Source organism: Salvelinus sp. IW2-2015, unplaced genomic scaffold (genome assembly GCF_002910315.2).
Source record: "Salvelinus sp. IW2-2015 unplaced genomic scaffold, ASM291031v2 Un_scaffold16349, whole genome shotgun sequence".
NCBI classification, from domain to species: Eukaryota; Metazoa; Chordata; class Actinopteri; order Salmoniformes; family Salmonidae; genus Salvelinus; species Salvelinus sp. IW2-2015.
In genome coordinates this window covers 94,265-120,438 of record NW_019957546.1, presented here as the reverse complement: position 1 = coordinate 120,438, position 26,174 = coordinate 94,265, and the positions used below count along the sequence as shown (strand labels likewise).

Sequence of the window (26,174 nt, the reverse complement as noted above, 5' to 3'; positions counted from 1 at the left end):
TCCAATCAATTTAATTTACCACAGGATGATCAATGGAAACAGGATTCACCTGAGCTCAATTTCGAGTCTCATAGCAAAGGGTCTGAATACTTATGTAAATAAGTTATTTGTTTTTATTTGTAGTACATTTGCAAAAAATTCTAAAAACCTGTTTTTGCTTTGTCATTATGGGGTATTGTGTGTAGATTTAATACATTTTAGAATACGGCTGTAACGTAACAAAATGTGGAAAAAGTTAAGGGGTCTGAATACTTTCCGAATGCACTGTACACCACCACCTACGCATGGCACGTAGCCTAGATGTTAGAGAGACAGTTGCTGGTTCAAGACCCAGGCCAGGATATTACAGAAATGGGAAGTGAACTGGCACCTGGAGGGCTGCTGGTATCTGATCCCAGGTCCTAACCACTGCCTTTGTGCCCTAGAACAAGACTGTTAACCCAAAAGTGCCTCCCATCCAGGGATGCTGCACCCTGACTGACCATGTGCCTCTCAACAACAATATGGTAGTATCTTTATTATATTCTATTACGAGAAACCTTAAAATATATGAAATTGCGTTTTAGTGGGCCTATTCATTCGTTACCAGTGTATAACAGTACCTAACTGAACTTCAAACGTACATTTCAAGGCCGTCCAACTCTACTGAAAAGTCACAGCAGCTGAGACGACGGGCGGTGGGACCCTGTGACGTAGCGTTTACAGACCGCTCGCGCTGTTTACAGTTTTATCATTTGGTGGCATGAATTATCAAACATCAAGCACTAAATGGCCATAGACGTAATTTCGGCAATTATGAGGAAAGAACTTCTGTGACACAGGTGAGTCGCTCATTTCTATTCATGCATGCATAAAGTCAGTTGGCTATTTATGTTTGCAGATGTTCAATCATTTGCTTTCTTCGCAGTCAACAATATTCATGTTAACTTGTTCGTTTGTAATTACACGAAACAATGTTTTCAATGTCTGATTTGAACACTGATCTGCAAACAGTTAGGCTAACAAATCCCTGCAGCTTGTTTTACATTTAATCGGTTCGTAGGCTACACTCGATTTTAGAAGGATCTTACATGTAAAGTTTACAAAAGTTAGGCTACTTTTCCCCCCCAAATCCCATGTCACATACAGCCACACAATTCATTTCGCTACTTGAGCAGTCTTTTGAAGGTTCACTATTGCCCTCTAAAATGTTGTTGTTTATCCTGTTAAGTCTAGTTATCCTGTTTCAAAGTAGCCAATAAAGTATATCAAATGGTTGTTCTATTTCAGTGACTGCAACGGATGCAGTTTTCACTGCGACTTTGTCAGAAATCCAATGATTTGAAACAGTGTTAATCTCATTCCTTGTTTAGCAAATATCTTGTATATTTTTGGCAGCTGAAACATTGTAGCCGACTCACTGTTTGTAACATTGTAGTCTATAACAACGTGACAATAGTGCAACAAACTTTTAACTAAACTAAGCGCAATAAAAGTAGTCTCTAAAAATGAAATTCCCTAACTTTGGGCGTTGAATAAGGCTAGTACAGAGAGTATATATTTAATCTGCATTTCAATAACAAACTTCGAGGCCTGAGCCATCTGAAGCCTGGAGACTCCCTTGAATCACGTAGCCCGTGTAGTGATGTTATCAGGGCGAGGGAGGAAACAACAACTCGGCAATATACTACAATACCATCCACTCCTTTGTGTTTTTGGATCAAACGTTAGGCAATGGTGCACGGACATGAGCTCAGTCAGGCGTTATTGAAGTTCAGACCTCATATTTTACATAAAACCGAGTCAAAAAACGTAGCTGCTCCCAAGCGGATATGAACATCTATTTTTAACCTCCCAAATTCTGTCTGTTCAATCTGCCTCTGTCCTGACAACAATGAACCGGCTTTGTAAAATATTTTGTCTCCGCATTCCATCGTTGAGATAATGTGATCCCTTCATAGGTCTACCGTTATTAGCCTAGGCCCTAATGATAAGTAAATATGTGCTTATGTAGGCCTATTTATCAATTATAAATATGTAATTAATTTATTCTCACAATTTAAATTAAAGTTTAATATAGCACAAATATAGTATTTTTGGTAAGGGAAAGCTAGGCGATATCGCTATGGAAAATGGCAATAATAGGTATGATGACATTGCCTGGGGTTGTGGTGGTCAATGTCACACATTCGCCTTCCACCGAGAAATCACATGATTGCCCCATCAAGTCGATACGAGTCGGTTCCTCTTTCCGCGTGAGTGCTGCTGGCTGCTGCGTAGACCAATTTAATAAACTGAAGTCATCTGACTCTCCTAAATCAATCTACACACACACCAAATGGATCTGATGAGTTGAATAGTTTTTATTTCTAAGGGTGGCAAAGTAGACTAGACTTGGCTGTATAGCTCCACTTCTGTCCCTGAAAACTCGTTCACCTGTTTCATCGCTATTCAGTAGATCTACTGTATGGTTCAGTGGTTAACTAACTCGACTTTCAACAGTGAATGGATATTGATGTTCAAGTTTGTCAGTGTGTGTGTGTGTGTGTGTGTGTGTGTGCGTGTGTCTCTCTCTCTCTTTCCATCTCCTCCCTCATCTCTTGTCAGTAGCTTTAGTGCTTTACACATGATGGCAAGATTGCACATTGGCATGTGTGGTACTGTGTGTTAGTCACTTTCAACTCTGTACACTCTCCTTTGCAGTTCTATTCAATAGTCCTGGGCTTAATAAACTGGGACCAAAAATGGATATGTATGTGTATATTTATGTGAATTATTGGGGTGTCAATATGTGCCGGTTCCTGTGTGTGTAAAGAGTATATGTGTATTAATCACCACCTCTATCTCCTCATAGTGTAAATGGAGTCATCGCGAGGCTCTGGGGGTCTCTCCCGCGAGTACAAGCTGGTGATGCTGGGAGAGGGGGGAGTGGGGAAGAGCGGTGAGTACACACACACACTCAGAATTACACTTAACTGTACTCTTCACTCTTACTTAGTGCATGTCTTTGTTTCTGTCTTGCTCCTCTTTTTTACATATTATCTCTGACTTCGACTATTCTTCTTCAACTCGGTCTTGATTTACATTACTTTTCCTAATGTCCTCTTTTTTTTTATGAGTGAGATGTGTGGGTGTTTGTATGTGAGAGAGACACACACACACACACACACCCTCCAAGTGCAGTCAGGCAGTCAGAGTTCTCGTAAGCATGGGCGTTGGCTGCCTTCTACGGCAGTCTGGGGTGCCTTTTGGGTGCCTGTTGTCAGGAAGACGCTTCAGTGCCTAGCAACCGCCTTCCTCTTCTTGGCTACTGTTGCTGTGGAGACTGGCAGAGTTCACCTGGTATAGGTGCACAGCAAAGTAGTCAAAACATCGGAGAGAGGGAGGATACAGAGGGATGGAGGGAGAGATGGGTCATAAAAACAAGCGTCATTCTGATTTCATCTGTGCAAGTTATCGTCATGGAAACTAGAGTGGGTGTACACTGATGCTGCGGAGGTGTGTGTGTGTGTGTGTTATCTATGTGCGTGAACCACTGCATGCCTGGAGGAAGAACAACAACGAGACGAGAGGGAGGGGAAGTGTGTGTGTGATACAACCTGGGAAATGTAATAAAGTCTCCCGTATAGAGGAATTATGATGTCAATATCACCCTTTCTTTCTCTCTCTCGTTCTTCCACTCTGTTTTCTGATCTTCTGTAGTTTGTTTCTGATTTCTCCTTTTTGGATTATTGATGCAGTGCCTATGAAGCTTGTTAAAACTTAACTCTTTCTCTCTCTCTCTCCTCAGCTATTATAATGCAGTTTATCAGCCACAGGTTCCCTGAAGACCATGACCCCACCATAGGTGAGAGTGCTTGGTCTCTGATCAAAATACGGCGACTCCTATTTGCTCAAATTTGGCCCCCTAAACCACACCAAAAATGAGCCACCCTTTGCCTAGAGGACAGCTTTGCACACTCTTGGCATTCTCTCAACCAGCTTCACCTGGAATGCTTTTCCAACAGTCTTGAAGGAGTTCCCACAAATGCTGAGCACTTGTTGGCTGCTTTTCCTTCACTCTGTGGTCCAACTCATCCCAAACCATCTTAATTGGGTTGAGGTCGGGGTGATTGTGGTGGCCAGGTCATCTGATGCAGCACTCCATCACTCTCCTTCTTGGTCAAATAGCCCTTACACAGCCTGAAGGTGTGTTGGGTCATTAACCTGCGTCTCACAAAGATGCGGTGGTTGGAAACAAAAACCTACAATTTGGACTCATCAGACCAAAGGACATATATTTCCACCGGTCTAATGTCCATTGCTGGTGTTTCTTGGCCCAAGCAAGACTCTTCTTCTTATTGGTGTCCTGTAGTGGTGGTTTCTTTGCAGAAATTCGACCATGAAGGCCTGATTCACGCAGTCTCCTCTGGACAGTTGATGTTGAGATGTGTCTGTTACTTGAACTCTGAAGCATTAATCTGGGCTGCAATTTATGAGGCTGGTAACTCTAACAAACTTTTCCTCTATAGCAGAGGTAACTGCTTTGCTATATCTTGGCCAGGTCGCAGTTGTAAATGAGAACTTGTTATCAACTGGCCTACCTGGTGAAATAAAAAAATAAGAAATAAAAAAACTCTGGGTCTTCCTTTCCTGTGGTGGTCCTCATGAGAGCCAGTTTCATCATTGCGCTTGATGGTTTTTGCGACTGCATTTGAAGAAACTTTCAAAGTTCTTGAGATTCTCCGTATTGACAGACCTTCGTGTCTTAAAGTAACGATGGACTGTCGTTTCTCTTTGCTTATTTGAACTGTTCTTGCCATAATATGGACTTGGTCTTTTACCAAATAGGGCTATCTTCTGTATACCACCCCTACCTTGTCACAAGACAACTGATTGGCTCAAACGCATTAAGAAGGAAAGAAATTCCATAAATGGACTTTTAACAAGGCACACCTGTTAATTGAAATGCATTCCAGGTGACTACCTCATTAAGTTGGTTGAGAGAATGCCAAGAGTGTGCAAAGCTGTCATTAAGGCAAAGGGTGGCTACTTTGAAGAATCTCAAATCTCAAATATATTTTGATATGTTTAACTTTTTTTTGGGTTACTACATGATTCCATATGTATTTCATAGTTTTGATGTCTTCACTATTAATCTACAATGTAGAAAATAGTAAAAATGTAAGAAAAACCCTTGAATGAGTAGGTGTGTCCAAACTGTTGACTGGTACTGTATTTACATACACTGAGTGTACAAAACATCAGGAACACCTTCCTAATATTGAGTTTCACCCCCCTTTGCCTTCAGAAAAGCCTCAATTGGACTACATGGTGTCAAAAGTCTTCCTTAGGGATGCTGGCCCATGTTGACTCCAATGCGTTCCACAGTTGTGAAGTTGGCTGGATGTCCTTTGGGTGGTGGACCATTCTTGATTCACAGCATGAAAAATTCCGCAGCGTTGCTGTTCTAGATACACTAAAAAAGGTGCGCCTGCCACCTACTACTATACCCCGTTCAAAGGCACTTAAATCTTTTGATTTGCCCATTCACCTTCTGAATGGCACACATACAATCCATGTCGCAATTGTCTCAAGGCTTACAAATCCTTCTTTAACCTGTGTTCTCCCCTTCGTCTACACTGATTTGAAGTGGATTGAACAGGTGACATCAGTAAGGCAACACCTTGATTCACCTGGTCAGTCTGTCATGGAAAGTGCAGGAGTCACGTGGCCGTGGCTTGCTATATAAAGCAAGCAGACAGGCATCGAGGCTTTCAGTTACTGTTCAATTTAACATTAGAATGGGCAAAACTAGTGACCTAAGCGACTTTGAGCGTGGTATGACCATCGGGGCCAGGCACGCCGGATCCAGTTCCTCTAAAACCGGCCGCCTTCCTGGGCTTTTCACGCACGGCAGTGTGTAGGGTTTCACGAGAATGGTGCGACAAACAAAAAATCCAGTCAGTGGAAGTCCTGTGGGCAAAAGAGAAAGGCAAGAATCGTGCAAGGACGTCGCGCTGTAAAAGACGTCACATTGCTTGCTTAGCGAGTACCACTTCCTCCCGTTTCGGCCCATACCTGGCGCGAACTCGGGACCTCTGACATGTGACTGCCCTACTAAAGCGTCTTACCAGTCAGCGCTACGTGAAAAGCTAGCTATATGCTGGCGCAATGGGCATACTTCAGGCTGAGGAGTAAGTTTCACACACCCCCATGTGCTACACTAACAGGCAGGCCACGAACAGACAAATAACGGCGCTGTACAACAGTGGTATGCAGAACGGCATCTCGGGACGCACAACTTGTCGATTGTTGTCACGGATGGGCTACTGCAGCAGACGACCACACCGGGTTCCACTCCTATCAGATAAAAACAAGAAGAAGCGGCTTCAGCGGACAAGCAATCACCAAAACCGGACAGTTGAGTCTGACAAATCCCGGTTCCTGTTGCATCATTCAATGGCAGAGTCAGGATTTGACATAAGCAGCATGAGTCTATCCTGCCTGGTGTTAATGGTACAGGCTGTTGGCGGTGGTGTACCACCGTCCAGTTTGCAGCAACTGTGTGATGCCATCGCGTTAGCGTAGACCAACATCCCTGTGGAACGTGTCTGACTTGTATAATCCATCACCTGAATAATTCAGGCTGTTCTGGAGGCAAAGGAAGGTCCGACCCAGTACTAGATGGGTGTACCTAATAAACTGGCTGGTGAGTAGATAGATGTAACTGCCAGAATAATGGTAACATCCCATCATGCTTAGGGTCATATATAAAAATGCTGGGCAGACCATTATTTTGGCTACCATGGCTATGCCCCAATAGGATGGCAATGCCTCCATCCACAGGGCACTGAATGGTTTGATGAGCATGAAAATGTTAACCATATGCTATGACCGTTCTCAGTCACCAGATCTCAACCCAATTGAACACTTATGGAAGATTCTAGAGCAGCGCTTGAGACAGCGTTTTCCACCACCATCAACAAAACTTACTGAAGGAGGGAACGAGGTATAACATATTACGGGGAGTCAACAGCCAATAATATTCACTTGAAAAACTGAAATCACGCCTAACGGGCCAATGGATGCCGAGGCCCACCCTCGGATGCCCCGCCTTCCTGGCTATAATACCAGGGCTCACATCCATTTCCTCAATTCAGAACTGTTTTCAGCGAGCACAAATCCCCTGACGTGTGTGGCCAAAATATGTTCTACCTCGTTCCATTCTTCAGGGAACATTAGTTATATTAATAACTGTATGTTCCCTTTCAGTCGGTTACTCTGTATAACATACTATGGGTACATACAATCACTCCCCAAGCCGACTCAGAGGGTACCAAACAAGGAGGCCCACGGCACCCCAAGCACACACAGGTTCCACCGGCTCCAAAAAGGGGTTACAGAAGTCAGAAGTTTCCTCTAATACTTACCCGAGAAGCCTGAACTGTCAGAGCCCCATATAGGGTATAGACCCCATGGTTCCAAGAACAATACTTACCTTGCGAGCATGAAATGTCAGAACTCATACAAGGAACCGCAAGTCCAAAACAAGAGAACACCTGGCGTGACTTGATAAAGCCCACATGCACGCTGCATAGCATCGACCAGAGTCGATGAACCACGGCCTATGACGTAACTACACAATTATCTTGTATAGCCATTAAAATACCACTCAATGTCTCTCCCAGAGGATGCATACAAGACACAGATCCGCATCGACGATGAACCAGCCAACCTGGACATACTGGACACAGCAGGACAGGTAACTTCCTCACAAAGGGCTTCCATTAAAACGTCACGCCTCCATCTCATTCTCGATAGTCTAATATGGCTTCCTCGCCTCCTCTCCTTCCTCTACTGATCTGTAAACATAGGATAGGTGAAAGCAATAGGGGAAAAACACCTTGGAAGGACTGGGAATTTGCTTTCATCTGTCTAGTTTTTTCACATTAGATCAGATAGAGGAGGGGAAACCCTCTCCCTCTATCCCGATGCTCACTTTCCTATAAAATCAATCATTTCTGACTGTCTGTTCCTGTCTCTCAATTACATTCAATTCAATCATTCTTATTAGCATGATAACTTATCATTGGCAATGTAAGATAATTATTTATCAAAGCAAACCCAGAAGAACATATCTCCCCTTCATTGTCATGACATCCAAGTCTTTACTCTTCTCAACTTCTGTTTAAGCAATGCTCACACAATCTACTCCCTTCTTTTACTTACATAATATGTCTTTCTCACCCGCTCCCCGCACCGTGTCTTTGCCTGTCTGACTCATGCATAGACTCATGCATGGCTCACTTATGATGTTAGTCATGTTCTATATATGGTCATGTACATGTTCTATAATACATGCCCATGACTGGGTTTGTTCATACCGGACCAAATTCAGGGAAGTGTCCACACACAGGGCATTGAGTTTAGAGAGCTAATGCTTTGAGTGACCTAGACAGTCCACTGTCTCAAGTGACCCTTAACTTCTGAGTAATCTAAATTCAAATATTTTTTATGTTCTTCCTCTAGTAGCTTGTAGGACAGACAGACCGATGTATTGGTGATTGATTCTCTGCATGCTCTCAGGTGTACACAGGTGTACACGCTCACACTCATACCAGTACATGAATGTGTGGGTGTATGTGTAGCATATGTAATGTTATCTAAGTATTTTGCTGTTATCCTTTCTGTACCAGTCCTTAATCACTCGCTCCACTTTTGCCTCTTTCTTTCTCACACACACACACACACACACACACACACACACACACACACACACACACACACACACGGCCCTCTCCAGGCGGAGTTTACAGCCATGCGGGACCAGTACATGCGGGCGGGCGAGGGCTTCATCATCTCCTACTCCATCACAGATAGGCGGAGCTTACAGGAGGCGCGCCAGTTCAAGCAGCTCATTGACCGTGTGCGCCGCACCGCCAACACCCCCGTGGTACTGGTGGGCAACAAGTCTGACCTGACCCATCTCAGACAGGTGAGAATTGTGGGAAGGAAGGAGGGAGGGGGAGAGGGATGCACATTGGTAGTCTTGGCACTAAAGTAGGTTTTGCCCACTATCTGGCAGCATTAAAATCTTACTACTATTCAAAAGGCCTATCTTTACACATTTACTGGGAGATTTACAGATTGCCTGTCTGACTGGTATGATAAATCTATAGATTCCCCGGTAAATCTGTAGATTTACCAAGGAGACAGGGAATCTGTAGATATACAAAGGAGACGGGGAATCTGTAGATATACAAAGGAGACGGGGAATCTGTAGATTTACMAAGGAGACGGGGAATCTGTAGATTTACCAAGGAGACGGGGAATCTGTAGATTTACCAAGGAGACGGGGAATCTGTAGATTTACCAAGGAGACGGGGAATCTGTAGATTTACCAAGGAGACGGGGAATCTGTAGATTTACCAAGGAGACGGGGAATCTGTAGATTTACCAAGGAGACGGGGAATCTGTAGATCCACACACTTACCGTAACATATACATCATGACTCTGTTTGGTACATATACTGTATATAACAATTGTCTCATGTCTGTAGGTTTTATCTGTATACTGGCTTTCAACATGGTATTTCCCTCCACTCCACTAGGTGTCAGTAGAGGAGGGGAAGGAGCTGGCCAGGGAGTTCCAGTGCCCCTTCTTCGAGACCTCTGCTGCATTTCGCTACTACATCGACGAGGTTTTCGCCGCCCTGGTCCGCCAGATTCGCCAACGCGAGGCGGAGTCGGTCCGCGGCAGTGAGAGGAAGAACAGGAGGAACCACTCGTTCTGGAGCCGCATGCGATCCACCTTCCACAAGAAACAACACTCCGAGCACTGAGAGAGGGGCACTGTGGGATACGACAGTCCTCCAGTGGTACCCTTACAGCCCCAATTCCTAGTTCCAACTCCCACGAGGAGACTAATGACTCTTGTCCGAGTTAGATTATGAGTGTTTGCAACGGCAACTAAACTAACAATTGTTACTGAAGAGATTAGCCTCTTGTGCGCATTAGAGAAGGCAGGAACCATGCTGATGTACCGTATGCTCATTGTGCTGCAATTTGGGTCTGGCTTTTAACAACAGCCGACGTTAGCATTTTAGTGTCCAATGAAACCAATTGACTGTAGTGTTTAATATTTAAAAAATGCTGAGACAGCGTGGGGTTTGCCTGAAGTTACAACATTTATCTTTGATGGAGAGCCAGAGATGAGATGTTTAGGTGAAACTATGTAGGGAGGGAAGGGGTTGCGGTCCTGAAGAGATGGAGGGATGGGTGCTTGAAGAGAGGTAGATATTATGGGGAATTGCGGAGGGGAAGGGAGCAAAGACTAGGCTGAGAAGGTCATACAGTAGGTAAAGTGGCAGGTATTGAGGAGTGAGCTTGAAGTTTGATTTAAAGGCGGTTGGGAAATGCGAAGGGGTATGAGATGTGAGTTTGAGGATTAGAGGGAGAGTCCCAAAGGATGTGGAGTATCTTGCCAGCCAAGGAAATGGAAAGAATGAAAAGATTGTAATATAGAAGATGATGAAAACAAGATGTTCTGATAGCATTGAGGTTCCTCTCCATTTCAACTGAAAAGCCTTCATGGGTTATTGCTTTGTGTTTGTAAGCTGACCAGCCTGTACTCAGGGCTGGTGCCATGTTGCAGTGGGAATACTTTAACAGTTGTGAACTGAGTTGCAGAGGATATTTAATACACAGGTGGTGTTGATGTTGACAAGACATTACTGTGCAGCATTGCCTAATATGGTCCACTAGAATGGAATTTGATGGGCGTAGCTGGCATTTTAATTTTGCTCCGCCTACAACAGGTTTGTCATCTTACAATGTTTTATAGTGTTTCAGTAAATAGAGATAATGCCAAGTACAGTACCTCTCCAGAGTGATTCACACTCCTTTATTACCCCCTGACCTGTAGTACAACGGTTGTGCACTTATTATTTCAGCACTCCGTGGATCTGGTAGTGCCACATATGGGAGTATATTATGTTTTGTGTTTGTTTTATTCCTCTTGATCATGATTGTTTTCCTTAATTTATTTTCTATTAACACACTAAAATAAAATGTACTGCCATTTTTTTCCAAATTGGTTGTGTGTTTTGTCTGGCCTCTGTGTGTGTGAGTCACCCCCATGTGGCGGTATGAGGTTTCGCAGCAAATATAATCCACGGTAATGAGTCTTGGTTTGACTGTTGTGTTCGAATAACTACAATCGTTCGTTTTAATTTATGCTATCGCTTATACAATAGCGTGCTGCGCAAAAAAATCACGAATCGACTAATGCCATGAACAATACAATCAATATGCTGTGCACGAACTTCCTATCAGTTAATTAAGTTACGTAGCTAATGATTACCCTGGGAAAGGTCTTTCGCTATTATGTCCCTCCACTGTTTCCGTCCATGGGTAAAGGTGATGTGAAGCTAACTCCTTAGCACTTTCAAGTAAAAAATAAATCTACATTTTACAAGCTGTTGGCAGACGTGTGGGGCACATTGTGGACATATTGAACTGTGTATATAGCACTGGGCTGCTCTTGCCAGAAGACGGTATAGAACGTTGCTAGCTAACAAAGCACAGGCCTAATCCACGGTTGCAAGTGAACGGAAGTGGTAGTCTACCTGTCGTGAGAATGGACTCTTGGGTTCGATTCAACTCGCAGAGCCAAGCCAAGGAGCGCGTTTTCAGGTACAGTAGCTAGCAAAAATGTCATGAGAGTTGATTTCTCAGACAGTAGTATGTCATGTCAGAATCAGCTGGTAGGTTTCAAGTTAAATTCATTACACGAATACAGTAGCTAGGGAGTTTAGTCCGCTAATATCAGCTAGCACGAAAGTTAGCAGTCAATGTAAACTGATATCCATGAGCATACAAAATATGAATGTTAGAGGACGAAAAAATACAAATAACAAAAAATGCATTTATAAAAAGTCGGTTTTGGGCTGCAGTTGTCACTGCCTGCTTGCCCGTTTTATTGGGTAAATTACTGCGCCACAGCTGATTTTTGGATTCGAATTGAGGGGGTCTCATGCACAATGCTAATGTCCAGCCTTTCCTTATCAAGTGGGCATAGTCCCAATTACATTTAGTATTATACTGATGGCTAGCTACATGAAAGTACCAGTTGCCCTTGACATGAAAAACATTGTGCCCAAGTTATTCATCACAAGATGTAAACTATGACTAAACTATAGTAAAATAGATATAATCAGATTTTGACACGCATTCATTTTCTGTGTTCACACAGGGCTGCACAGTATGCCTGTACGTTGCTAGGCTACACTCTCCAGAAGGGTGGGTCAGGCGTTGAGTTCCTGAAGATGGTGAAACAACTGGAAACGCATATAAGCCTAACAAGGAAGTGTAAGTCAATGTTTGTAAGTCAATGCGGCACCTCTGTGTCTCAGGATTATGGCTCAGGCTTACTCTCCATTGGTATTTCACTGTGCCTCAATTCAGTTTCCTGGGTCTCACATCTCTCTCTCCAGTGATGCGTCTGGGGAACTCTGCAGAGGCTGTAGAAGCAGCGAAGCGTGCAGTGCACCTCTCAGACAGCGTGCTACGTCTCTGCCTGACCGTGGCCCACCTTAACAAGGCCATGTACTTCGCCTGTGACAACGTGCTGTGGGCTGGCAAGGCGGGCCTCCTGCCCAAACTGGACCAGGACAAGTGGAGCCAGAGATCCTTCAGGTGACTTATAATTGGGAACCTTAAGTCCTAAACTGTATTGGGAGTCGGTGTATTTGAGTTGTCCTATTATTGGCAGTTGTTACCTACATTCTCTCCCTAGAGCTACACTACGTGACCAAAAGTACGTGGACAGCTGTTCGTCGAAAATCTCATTCCAAAGTCATGTGCATTGATATGGAGTTGGTCCCACCTTTGCTGCTATAACACCCTCCACTCTTCTGGGAAGGTTTTCCACTAGATGTTGGAACATTGCTGCGGGGACTTGCTTCCATTCAGCCACAAGAGCATTAGTGAGGTCGGGCACTGATGTTGGGCAATTAGCCCTGGCTCGCAGTCTGCGGGCCAAAGGTGTTCGATGGAATTGAGGTCAGGACTCTGTGCAGGCCAGTCAAGTTCTTCCACACTATTTCTGCATGGGGGTATTGTCATGCTGAAATAGGAAAGGGTTTTCTCAAACAAAATCATCTAGAATGTTATTGTTTGCTGTATCGTTAAGATTTCCCTTCACTGGAACTAAGGGGCCTAGCCCAAACCATTATTCCTCCTCCACCAAACTTTACAGTTGGCACTATGCATTGGGGCAGGTAGCGTTCTCCTGGCATCCACCAAACCCAGATTCGTCCGTCTGACTGCCAGATGGTGAAGCGTGATTCATCACTCCAGAGAACGCGTTTCCACTGCTCCAGAGTCCAATGGCGGCGAGCTTTACACCACTCCAACCGACACTTGACATTGCGCATGGTGATCTTAGGTTTGTGTGGCTGCTTTGCCATTGAAACCAATTTCATGAAGCTCCCGACTAACAGTTGTTGTGCTGACTTTGCTTCCAGAGGCAGTTTGGAACTCGGTAGTAAGCATTGCAATCGAGGACAGACGCTTTTTACGCGCTTCAGCACTTGGCGGTCCTGTTTTGTGAGCTTGCGTGGCCTACCACTTCGCGGCTGAGCCGTTGTTGCTCCTAGACGTTTTCCACTTCACAATAATAGCACTTACAGTTGACCGGGTCAGCTCTAGCAGGACAGAAATTTGATGAACTGACTTGTTGGATAGGTGGTATCCTATTACAGAGCTCTTCAGTAAGGCCATTCTACTGCCTATGTTTGTCTATGGAGATTGCATGGCTGTGTGCTCGATTTTATACACCTGTCAGCAACTGGTGTGGCTGAAATAACCGAATCCACTAAATTGAAGGGGTGCCGACATATTTGTTTATATCGTGTATTTTCTATCACTTTTGTTCTCTAATTCTACCTCTAACTCACCCTCTTCTTTTCCCTCTGCCACTTTTTCTTTTGTTTAATGTCTTCTACATCCTCTCTTCTGGGCATGCACTATCTTTACTGTCTCATGTTTTACATTAATCTCTCTCACGCTCTTACACATTTCTCTCTCTACAGGTACTACCTCTTTGCCCTCATCCTCAACCTAACCCGGGATGCCTATGAGATCCGCCTGCTTATGGAGCGTGAGGCCCGCTCCTCCCACGGGGGGTCAAATGCTACCTGGACCTCCTCTCCATCCCCCGAGAACGGAGACCTCTCCCACCCCCACCCCTCTTCCTCCTCCTTCCCTGTGGCCATATTACCCCTTCTGTCTGAACGCTTCGGCAGACAGTTCCACCTGCTGGGGACGGTGCTGCGCAGCAACCCACCGCTGCTGCTGGACCTGCTGAAGAATGCATGTGACGTGTTTATCCCGCTGGACCGGCTGGGCATCTACCCTACCGGCCAGGGCTTCGTGGGGGCCTGCGGCCTGGCCTCCTCTATTCTCTCCATCCTCACCATCGTCCACCCCTGGCTCAAGCTCAAACCGTGAAGAAGCCAGAATTTTTGGTTGAATGTTCAAGCTCAAGTCGAACATTCCTCAAGCTCGAGCCTGGAAGGAGGCATTTTGGCAGAACGTTTTAGGTCCGCTGGTAGAAGTCTAGAAGTGCTGTTGTGTCTAAGGATGCAGCATGATGGGTCCTGTACACTGTTTGCTTGGAAAGTTTAGCAATTTGAGCAGATCAAGCTCAGATAAAGGTTGGTGGACTGAAACAGTAATATTTCGAATCAAAGAGAGAATTTGCAATTGAGCTTTGTATTGGAATTACATCTTTTGTATCTTGTTCATGCTCTAAAATGTTCAAACACTAAATTCCCCAAAAGCCATTTGGTTTGGTAGTTGAGAAGGACCTTCCCCATGCAAGTGTATGGTACACACACACACACACACAGTAGACGCATAAACACGAAGTCAAATTCATGAAGTTTGTCAGTTGTGATTTACCCAGGCTTTAAAGAAAAACGACCAAAAACGACAATTTGGTATTTGTTTCATTAGTCCATTGTTGATGTAGTCCCAAAATGTTTAAGATTTATAAATACAGAAATACAGCCTGTATGATGCATTTATCATGATGCAAAATTCAACATACCGGGTGTATTTCTGTATTTTGAAAGTTAAACATTTTGGGACTATATCAACAATGGACTAATGAAACAAATACCGAAATGTAGTTTTTGGGTGGAGTTTTGTTTTAAAGTCTGGGTAAATCACAACTAACGGGCATTATGAAGTGCTACACAGCACAAAGAAAGCCAGAATGTCATTCAGTGGGTGGATACTCTGGGATTTTGACAATGATGGCCCTTTATCTCCTTCCCCAGAGTCATGAACTCGTGGATTCCATTTTAATGAACTCACAAGCTGTTGGGAGCACATGACAAACCCAAGTATGTTGATGATCTATAATATCTTCTCAGATGATTGTGAGGAGCAGCTGTCTTGCATGTCTCAAGTCCAAACTTCTCTGTCAAAGGGGAGAGACCACGTCCACAAATACTACTAACTGTCCTCTTTCATAACTTGCACTTAGTTTATAACCTTAATTAGCATTTGAAATGGATCCTGGTCTCTATTAGGAAAGTGCTTCCACATCCCTATACGTACTGTTTCTGTCCTGTTAGTATTCAAAATGATACCATTGGATAGGATTATCTGTACCTACAGCATTGGTTTGGGAGATAGGCCTATTGTCCAATGTTATCCTTGAGGAACGCCGTACAGCTAGATATGTGGAACATCTTCCTCAGTTAATTAAAGCCATAACATAAGAAAGCTTTATTTCTATGAAGATGTGCAATAAAATATTTTCTCATACCGGGTGTAAATGTTTAATAATAATGACTTTTGAGGTGACGGGTCCTTTTATAAGCAGGTAAAGGGGACATTTATTGGCTTGTATAGGGAAGCAAACCAGTCGGCTGTGTTCTTGTGCTGATATGGGTAATATGTCCATATTAGAGTATTTTACTAACATTTATGCATGTGTGAAATGAATTATTGAGTTTACAGAGCCAGTGATTGACAATTAAGTAAATGATTCAGCCAACTTGGGCATCTACTATTTCAATACATTTAACTATATCATTTGTTGAATTCACCCAAAAACAAATGATTTAGTCTACTTGTAAGTACTTTTGTTAAGCTACTTATAAGTCAATATGTATAACTCAATTACATCAATATTGTGTATTAATGCCATGCCATTTAAAGCCACTGAACCGGATGAGAATTAAGCTATATTAGGTATTTAAGTGTATTCAGCTGCAATGACACAGCAGTGGGATAAAGCCATGCTATATTATTATGTTGTAACCTATATTTAACTAGGCAAGTCAGTTAACAAATCCTTATACAGTGATGGCCTACCCCGGCCAAACCCGGACGACGCTGGGCCAATTGTGCGCCGCCCTATGGGACTCCCAATCACGCCGGATGTGATACAGCCTGGATTCAAACCTCTTGCACTGAGATTTTTTATTTAAACTTTATTTAACTAGGCAAGTCAGTTAAGAACAAATTCTTATTTACAATGATGGTCTACCAGGGAACAGTGGATAGACTGCCTTGTTCAGGGGCAGAACGACAGATTTTTACCTTGTCAGCTTGGGGATTTGATCTAGCAACCTTTCGGTTACTGGCCCAATGTTCTAACCACTAGGCTACCTGCCGCCCCAAATGCAGTGTCTTAGACCGTTGCGCCCCTCAGGAGCCCAAAATCTTTCATTCGGCTCATTTAAAACATTTTACTTTCTCCTCTATATATATATATTCAACTGTTACAGTGCAACGAGAGCACTGTGCTGGAAGTCAAAATATGCCATTTGGTCTCTGGCTAGCTAGCAAAACAATATCTTAATCATTGTCCTTGACAGGCTAATTGTGGACATGATTTCTGGTATAATCTCCACTACTTTTGAGTCGAGTCACACTGTAGAGGTGTAACTGTTGATGATTCATAATCAAATAAGACTATAATAATCTATGGCTTTGTAAATAATCCAGTAAATAATATTTAACTGTTTTGATGCGAATCGGAGCGGTTTGTTACAACCATTTTCCTCAGTGAGTGAGAACATTTTTATAGCCATGTTTAACATATTTGAAATCTTGTCTTGATGCTAATGTACTACCAGTGCTGAGGCTTGGCTGCTGTGTGGAGAAAAAGTTTTCACAAAATAAATGCCTTTGATTTAAGATCTGTTGGCTGAATCTGTATTGTAAGTGTTGACGGTTACTCCAGTGCTGTTGACTGCTATAACTCAAGCATTTTTACATTTCAGACTTTAGTAATTTAACAGACTGTTATCCAGAGCAATTTGCACTGAACAAAAATATAAACGCAACATGTAAAGTGTTGATCCCATGTTTCATGGGTTGAAATAAAAGATCCCAGAAATGTTCCATATGTACAAAAAGCTTATTTCTCTCAAATTTAGTGGACAAATTTGTTTACATCCCTGTTAGTGAGCATTTCTCCTTTGCTAAAATAATCCATCCACCTGACAGGTGTGGCATATCAAGAAGCGGATTAAACAGCATGATCACTACACAGGTGCACCTTGTGCTGGGACAATAAAAGGCCACTAAAATGTGCAGTTTTATCACAAAACAATGCCACAGATGTCTCAAGTTTTGAGGGAGTGTGCAATTCACGTGCTGACTGCAGCAATGTCCACCAGAGCTGTTGCCAGATAATTAAATGTTAATTTATCTACCATAAGCCGCCTCCAACGTAATTTTAGAGAATTTGGTAGTACCTCCAACCGGCCTGACAACCGCAGTCCACATGTATGGCCTCATGTTGCAAAGATCTGTACAAAATTCCTGGAAGCTGAAAATGTCCCAGTTCTTCCTGCATACTCAAACCCCTACTTTTTTTAAAGGTATCTGTGACCAACAGATGAATATCTGTATTCCCAGTCATGTGAAATCCATAGATTAGGGCCTAATTTATTTATTTCAATTGATTGATATTAACTGTAACTTTGTAAAATCTTTGAAATTGTTGCATGTTGCATTTAGATTTTTGTTTAGTATATAATCAGTGAGGACTTAGCGAGACCATCCTTCAGCTTACTGATCTTCAGTAAAATTAAACGAAAACAACGTGGTGGATATTAACCAAGGTTTGAAATATCAACTGTCCAGTTACTTCACCTGTCCTGTTAATTTTCACATCAGTGCAGATAAAGGAAAATAGATGAGGAAAGGATGCCATTTTTATATTATTGACCTGCCCCTAATGGCAGACTTGAGTGTGGAGGAGGTGTGTGTAGGGTAGGCCATTCTTTAGCCCTATTTGGACAGGATACGTTTTACTGCGGGAGGTCTGGTAATGTAATTATGTGCACGAGCACAAATCAACACATCTGTAATTTTAGTCCTGTCCGAATCTGCCATGTCATACATTTTTACCAGGCAGGAATGTCATTAGCCCAGTCCTAAAGACCTACTGTTTTTCGGCAAACTCCAAGGTCCTCTGATAATACTTATCCCGTGCGAATCGTCATCCCTGTGTTTTGAGGGATATTACAGCGTTTAACAGGCGCTGCACCCAGTTTGGGTAAGAACATGGGAAAAAATGGATGCTTAAAACAAAGTGCTATGCACGTAGCCTACAGATTAATGATCTGTTTGGTCATATAATCAACTTTCCTAGTGCCATACTTCTCTTTTAAAAGACGAAGTGGACGATATTGTGCCAATGAATTGATAAATTGCCAAATACGTCAGGTAATTACATGTCTGCGTAGGTTACAGTTCCTGGTTCTTACTGATATGCATTATTTTGACTTTCTCCAAACTGAAGGTCGTTAGGCTATCCCTAGACATTTGAAATATCTTCACGCCTAGAAGAGGCTCCAGGCTTCCATCATAAAGGTCCATTGTGAATGAGGAAAAATGCTGGGGTAATAATTACATAACCGACATTCTATAGTAATACAAATCTGGTGCGAGCAGGGCTTAAATGAGAGTCCTTGATCTGAAACAGCAGTCTGAAAATGTTATCCCTGTTACCTTGAATGGAACATGTTGTGACTGGCCCCTCAGCACCACAGTGAAATAACCGTTAGGGTCCAACATGTATTGTATTCAGGAGATTATTGAGGAGCGTTCTATGTAGAGTAACGAATCATGCTAGCTCTATACATGACATTCCTATGTTATGCTCTAGAGACGGATTTCCCAAACTCTTGGTCCTGGGTGCCATTTTTTTTCTTCCCCCCAGCACTACACAGCTGATTCAGATAATCAACTCGTCATCAAGCCTTGATCATTTCAGTCAGCTGTGTAGTGCTAGGGCTTTAAACCGAGATTGGAAACCCTGATCTAGAGCACCTGCCAAACTCATTCCATGAAGGGCCGAGGGTCTGCGGGTTTTCGCTCCTCCCTTGTACTTGACTGACGAAGGTCACTAATTAGTAAAGAACTCCCCTCACCTGGTTGTCTAGGTCTTAATTGAAAGGAAAAACAAGAAACCTGCAGACACTAGGCCCTCCATGGAATGAGTGACAACTCTGCTTTAGAGGGTTGACATTGCTGCTCTCAGAGGCCTGCAGCTCTGTATAGTTGAGTCATGGGTTGGTGGCACAACTTTCACTGACTCCAATAAATGTAGCCTATGTGCTCCAGACTTTTGTTGATACAAGTGAGAGGCACAACTCTACTAAGAAGCATAAAACTTCTGTTATTCGAACACAGATGTAAGCTTACAAGCCAGGTAATAATGAGTGATAACGAGCAGAGAATTTGTTTTTCTTTGAAGCACAACTGATACTGAATATACATTGTACAAAACATTAGGAACACCTTCCTAATATTGAGTTGCACCCCCCTTTGCCCTCAAAACAACCTCAATTCGTCGGGGCATGGACTCTACAAGATGTCGAAAACGTTCCACAGGGATGCTGAGCCATGTTGACACCAATGCCTCCTACAGTTGTGTCAAGTTGGCTGGATGTCCTTTGGGTGGTGGACCATTCACCCTCTGAATGGTACGTACACACACAATCCATGTCTCAAGGTTTAAAAATCTTTCTTCTTCTTCTTCTTCTATATCATGGCGGTCTGTAAACAATCGTTTAAGTGCATGCCGCCACCTACTGTGCTGTAATGTACGATCAATCATGATCTGTCCAATTCTGTACTTCCATGAAAATAAAATATAAATAAATCCCTACTAACTTCTTCCCCTCACCAACCCCATTAACCTTTATCTATATCATACTGAAACACTCCACCCATAGGATTGTTCAGCATGTCAACAACCATTTCAACAGCAACATCTGTTACCCCCAATATCTCTTTTGCTGTCTCCACAATAACCTTCAACCTGGCATTTCTGCTTTCCACAACCCGAGTCGTATTGATAACTTTACCAATAAAAGCTATGAAGTCAACTTTATTCATTATCAAAGTGTCATTTGACACCGCATATTCATAACAAGATCTCTGAACAGGCCTCGAAACCACGCCAGGACCATCAGAAGCACCAACCCCGACAGTAGGTCCACCTAGTACAGGAGCAGTCATGGAAGCTTCATCAGTCTGACAGTAGGTCCACATAGTACAGGAGCAAGTCATGGAAGCTTCATCAGTCCGACCAGTAGGTCCAGCCATACGTACAGGAGCAGTCATGGAAGTCATGGAAGCTTCATCAGTCTGACAGTAGGTCCACCTAGTACAGGAGCAGTCATGGAAGCTTCATCAGTCTGACAGTAGGTCCACCTAGTACAGGAGCAGTCATGGAAGCTTCATCAGTCTGACAGTAGGTCCACCTAGTACAGGAGCAGTCATGGAAGCTTCATCAGTCTGGCAGTAGGTCCACCTAGTACAGGAGCAGTCATGGAAGCTTCATCAGTCTGACAGTAGGCCACCTAGTTACAGGAGCAGTCATGGAAGCTTCATCAGTCTGACAGTAGGTCCACCTAGTACAGCAGCAGTCATGGAAGCTCCATCATTCCACACTGTAGTTCTACCAATCTGTTTTATAGCCTCTGCATACGATACATCATGACTGATCCTATTTCTCTGAGCCTCTCTAGCCCCTCTCTGAACCTGGCATTCACCAAATTCTGTTTTCCCCCACAATTACACCCCCACAAGTTTCCCCCCACAATTACAGCACGTAACCTTCACATTGCTTCCACATTCATCGTAGTCATATTGCCCTCCGCACTTGGCACATATTTTCTTTCCTTTACACTGAGCAGCTACATCTCCCATTCTTTGGCATTTAAAACACTGCAGTGCATATGGAACAAATTCTTTAACATTGAAACTAAGGAATGTTATCTGTACTTTTCCCAGCAAGACTTTCTCAAATCTCAGCAACACTGATAAGCTTTCGCTTCTTTGACCCTCTTTCCTACTGATCAACCTTTTGGTCTCAATCACTCTTCCTCCCTTCACATGTTCTTTAATATCATCTGTGGACATATATATTGGGACCCCAGTGATGACTCCCCTCAATCTAGCGTAAACACCAGGGACATGGCTTTTAATCTTCTTCCCATTAAACTTGACCATTTTCACATTCTTCTATTGCTGAGCCTGGCTACCACAAAATATGAACAATATACCATTTCCAATGAACCGAGCTAATTTCACTTCACGTACCCCTTTCTTTACGGCATTGGTTAGTCAGATAGGATGTAAATGAGGCCCTGTGGTCTCATCAAACACTATCACCACATTCCACTCCAACACATCATTACTCTTGCTTCCTACCTTGGACCTCTTTATGCTTTCTTTACTAGATGCTCCATTGCTTTCTGTATCATGATCTTTCTTCTTCTTATGTCTTTCCACTACCGACCATTCCGGTCCTTGACCCTCATCCTCCCGCTCCATATCATCAGAACTGACACCCATATTGTTTGCACTCCAGCACAGCTGTTGCTTCACCATCTTTTTTTCAATTTCCTCCATTTTGTCCGCACTACTCCCGGCCATTTCTGGCCCGTTCGTTCCTGTTGCTACCGCTGCCTCTCATTGGCTGACAGGACCCCAAAAATCCTTCTTTAACCTAACCTTCTTTAACCTGTCTCCTCCCCTTCATCCACACTGATTGATTCATCCACACTGAACCTGTCTCCTCCCCTTCATCCACACTGACATCAATCAGTGTAGATGACACAGCTTTCACCTGGATTCACCTGCTCAGAGCAGGTGTTCCTACTGTTTTGTGCACAGTCTCCTTCATGCAGTCCCTCTTATCAACACAAGAGGACAGCCTTGTTCAGTTAATGCATGAAGGACAAACGACACAATTGGTTATTGTATACTGTTGCATATCTACTGTTATTTCAAATGTTTGACAGTCAGATAAGTAATGTTAAGAATGGAGTGACATCCAACTCATCAGAATAGTATGCGGTCATAGTCCAATAGTGGTTCGGTCAGAGCAATGACTGCGAGCAATGTTGGGTTATCATGACAGTCTTTTACCTGCACTATCCTAAAGTTCTTTGAAAGAGTTAGCAGGTACAGTGAGTGGCAGGTATTTACCCAAGGTCAAATAGAATGCATTACTGAGTACTGTATGCACATTTGTGATGATTACTGAGTGTCTGTAGACTTTACTGTGTGTGTATGCATGTGTGTTTTGTCACGTGTGTACAGTTTGTACAAACTTTTGTGATATTAAAACTGAATGCCTTGACAACATAATGGAAGGAACCAAATTGCGAACAATTCTGTGTGTCTTTGGTCACATGTTAGCAGAGTGTTTATGTACTGTATAAATCCATGTTTAGTGTGTTTGGATGAAGACCTTGAACAACACACTGCAAACATGAGAGTAGCTCATGTTTTTGTATGGCTATAATGTCAATTATAAACTGGGTGGTTGTGTCACGCCCTGACCTTGGAGATCTTTTTTATGTCTCTATTTTGGTTGGTCAGGGCGTGAGTTTGGGTGAGCATTCTATGTCTGGTGTTCTATGTTGTTCTTTGTTTTGTATTTCTATGTGTTTGGCCTGGTATGGTTCCCAATCAGAGGCAGCTGTCTATCGTTGTCTCTGATTGAGAACCATACTTAGGTAGCCTGTTCCCACCTGTGTTTGCGGGTAGTTGTTTTCTGTCTCTGTACCAGACAGAACTGTTTCGTGTTGGTCTATTTTTATTATTTTGTCTTAGTGTTCTGAGTTAAAATAAATATTAACATGGACACTTACCACGCTGCACCTTGGTCCTCACCTTCTTCCACCAACAGTCGTTACAGGTTGGAGCACTGAATGCTGATTGGCTGACAGCCGTGATATATCAGACCGTATACCACGTTTATGCCAAAACATTTATTTTTACTGCTCTAATCACATTGGTAACCAGTTTTATAATAGCAATAAGGCACCTCAGGGGTTTGTGGTATATGGCCAATATACCATGGCTAAGTGCTGTGTCCAGGCACTCCTTGCTGCGTTGTGCGTAAGAACAGCCCTTAGCCGTGGTATATTGGCCATATACCACACCCCCTCGGGCCTTATTGCTTAAGTATATAAAATGTGTGTGATGTTCTGCGGGGACCTTGAATGACATAAGGACAGATGATGGCTGGCTAAATGGTTTTGTGTTGGCCTTTTTGTGTTTTTGTGCCTGTGCTCGTGTCTGTGGTTCAGTGCATTATGTGTGTTTTTGTGCCTGTGCTCGTGTCTGTGGTTCGGTGCATTATGTGTGTTTTTGTGCCTGTGCACGTGTCTGTGGTTCGGTGCATTATGTGTGTTTTTGTGCCTGTGCTCGTGTCTGTGGTTCAGTGCATTATGTGTGTTTTTGTGCCTGTGCTCGTGTCTGTGGTTCAGTGCATCATGTGTGTGTGGGGGTCTGAGTTGTCATGTCTATGTCTGCATGTGCGTCATACAGATGTACTGTATGTGTAGCTACCAACCAGCATCTGTTGTGTTTTGCATGTGATCATGTATGAGAGTTTGTAATTCTGTGAATCATAGTATAGGTGATATACAGTAGACGGAGATCATTAGTGTTCCTATGAAGTGCTAGTTTTCCCTCGTGTACATGCAGTGGCTGTGTGTTTGTGCTTGTGTGAATGAGTACTTGCTAGGTGTGAGTGTGAGTCATTCCCCCTTCTGCTCTCTTACTTGTTTACATCAGTCTGAATCAGCAGCTGTTGATTACTCCTACGTTCGTTCATATTTTTAATTTCTTTCTCTCCGGTTCTATCTCTCGCCCCCTCTCACTCTCCCTCTCTACTCCTGGCTCCCACTGTGTTATAATTATGTGCACATAGTTAAAGTACAAAAGGGAAAATAAATAAACATAAATATGGGTTCAAATCAAACTTTATTTGTCACCACCGCCGAATACAACAAGTGTCGACTTTACCGTGAAATGCGGGTTGGGTTGAATTTACAATGGTGTTTGTTCTTCACTGGTTGCCCTTTTTCTTCGCAGGTCACAAATCTTGCTGCTGTGAGGGCACACTGTGGTATTTCACCCAATAGATATGTGAGTTTATCAAAATTGGATTTGTTTTGGAATAATTTGTGGGTCTATGTAATCTGAGGCTCTCTCTCTTGCCCTACTCTCTCTCTCTCTGTCATTCCTTTTAGAAAGTGCTAATCAGATGACAGCCCTATTGTGTGTGTTCATGGATTCACTTTAGGGAGAAATGCAATAGCCCACTGTTTGTTTTACTGTAGCCATGTGTTAGACTTTTTATTTGGAATTCACCTGTGAAGTTGTCTTGGATATTATTATTATTTCTTTGTTGTAGAGAAAGAACAGGAAACCATGTCATTGTCACAGAGCAGGGTGGGACAGGCTTGAACCTGGCACTGCCAGGCATAATATATAAAACAATACTTTAAGCTATAACTGTGAGTGTATTTGCACAGGTGTGTGTGCGTGCGTGTGCGTATTTACCCCCAATACCTCTTAAGTGTTCAAGTGAGTTCCCCTGCCTTTGCAGTTCCCCTGCCTTTGCAAGTGTGTATTCGCACCCACGTGCCATGATGGTGTGTGTGTGCATGTCTGTGTGTGTGTTTATTGTTTCCAAATGCATTTTTTTGTATGCTATATCCTATTTTACTTGTATATTTGTGTGTGAGTAAATATGTGTACGCCCATATCCTTATACCACCTGTGAGTGTCTTTGTAATGCATTTCACCACTGCTGTGAGAGTTTTAGGGCCTAATTGACTTTTTACCCAATGGGATGATTCTAGCTGAAATGAATTGAATCCCAAAGACAATCAGATACGAGGACAAAGACAGTTCACCAAAAATGTAAATGGTTTCCATTCCTTAGAAGTGTTTATATTCCACAATACATCTCCCATGGATCCAATTAGCACCATGGTAGTTATTGTCCGTGCTAGCCTCCTGGGTTACACATAATGCAGTGCTATGCAGGGGTTGAACCAGCAACCTTGTAGCTAATTTCTCCCTAACATCGGACACCCCCTGACTTCGGACACTCTCTAGCACTCTCTAGCGGTTGGAGGATTAAATTAACTTGAATGAAAATAACGGTACATTTTGCGACTAAAGACACCCTTCTAGCTAGCTGACCACTGATTTTCATTACAGTTTATATAAATTCAGTTATATTTTGAGAGTTTTCAAAAAAGGTTATATATATTCACATTTTGTGGGACACGCTGTATTTTGTAAAACTTGACTGCGAGACAGACCACACATTTAATATCCAACTTTTTACCTAAATTATTCATACTCATTCATATGTTAGTATGAAACTGTCATCTACCTTCTCAAAACATAAGATTAATCTGTAAAACAAATGAGACATTATTTGGTTACAACACTGAAGAAGATGTTGGTGAAGAACCATTTTTAAGAGTCTACAGGAGGGCGCAACGGGCTACGCAATAAAGTTGACAGACAAGGCAAAACATTTTTGCTGGAACGCTAGCCAACTAGTCAACTATCTAGTAAACACTTCGGATACGAGGTTGGTGTCTTTTTTTTAAACAAAATTAAACGGATATATCTTGTAATTGAACAAAATAGTAAGGTGGCCAGTAACTGGGGACCGTATGCCAAATCGCTTATCTGTCACACCCTGATCTGTTTCACCTGTCTTTGTGATTGTCTCCACCCCCCTCCAGGTGTCACCCGTCTTCCCCATTATCCCCTGTGTATTTATACCTGCGTTTTCGGTTTGTCTTTTGCCAGTTCGTCAAGTCCTACCAGTGTGTTTCCTGTGCTCTAGT

The 26,174-nt window shown here is 43.0% G+C and overlaps 2 protein-coding genes and 1 long non-coding RNA gene across 3 annotated transcripts; all 3 read left to right on the top strand.

Moving 5' to 3' along the window:
* The first annotated feature begins 714 nt into the window (after positions 1-714).
* On the top strand, positions 715-10,381 carry LOC112080513 (GTP-binding protein Rit1). The gene is made up of 6 exons (XM_024146295.2): positions 715-821; positions 2,834-2,920; positions 3,770-3,826; positions 7,650-7,723; positions 8,765-8,956; positions 9,573-10,381. The coding sequence occupies exons 2-6, from the start codon at positions 2,839-2,841 to the stop codon at positions 9,801-9,803; spliced, it is 636 nt and encodes a 211-aa protein (XP_024002063.1). The 5' UTR covers positions 715-821; positions 2,834-2,838; the 3' UTR covers positions 9,804-10,381.
* Positions 10,382-11,357: 976 nt separating this feature from the next.
* On the top strand, positions 11,358-14,897 carry LOC112080512 (peroxisomal membrane protein 11B). Its single transcript, XM_024146294.2, has 4 exons — positions 11,358-11,655; positions 12,215-12,330; positions 12,456-12,657; positions 14,055-14,897. Exons 1-4 carry the CDS (start codon positions 11,600-11,602, stop codon positions 14,470-14,472), a joined length of 792 nt encoding a protein of 263 aa, XP_024002062.1. The 5' UTR covers positions 11,358-11,599; the 3' UTR covers positions 14,473-14,897.
* Positions 14,898-19,850: 4,953 nt separating this feature from the next.
* LOC139027436 (uncharacterized) lies at positions 19,851-24,973 on the top strand. The gene is made up of 3 exons (XR_011479516.1): positions 19,851-19,979; positions 24,394-24,447; positions 24,552-24,973. It is a non-coding gene; the product is annotated as an uncharacterized lncRNA (long non-coding RNA).
* Positions 24,974-26,174: the final 1,201 nt, after the last annotated feature.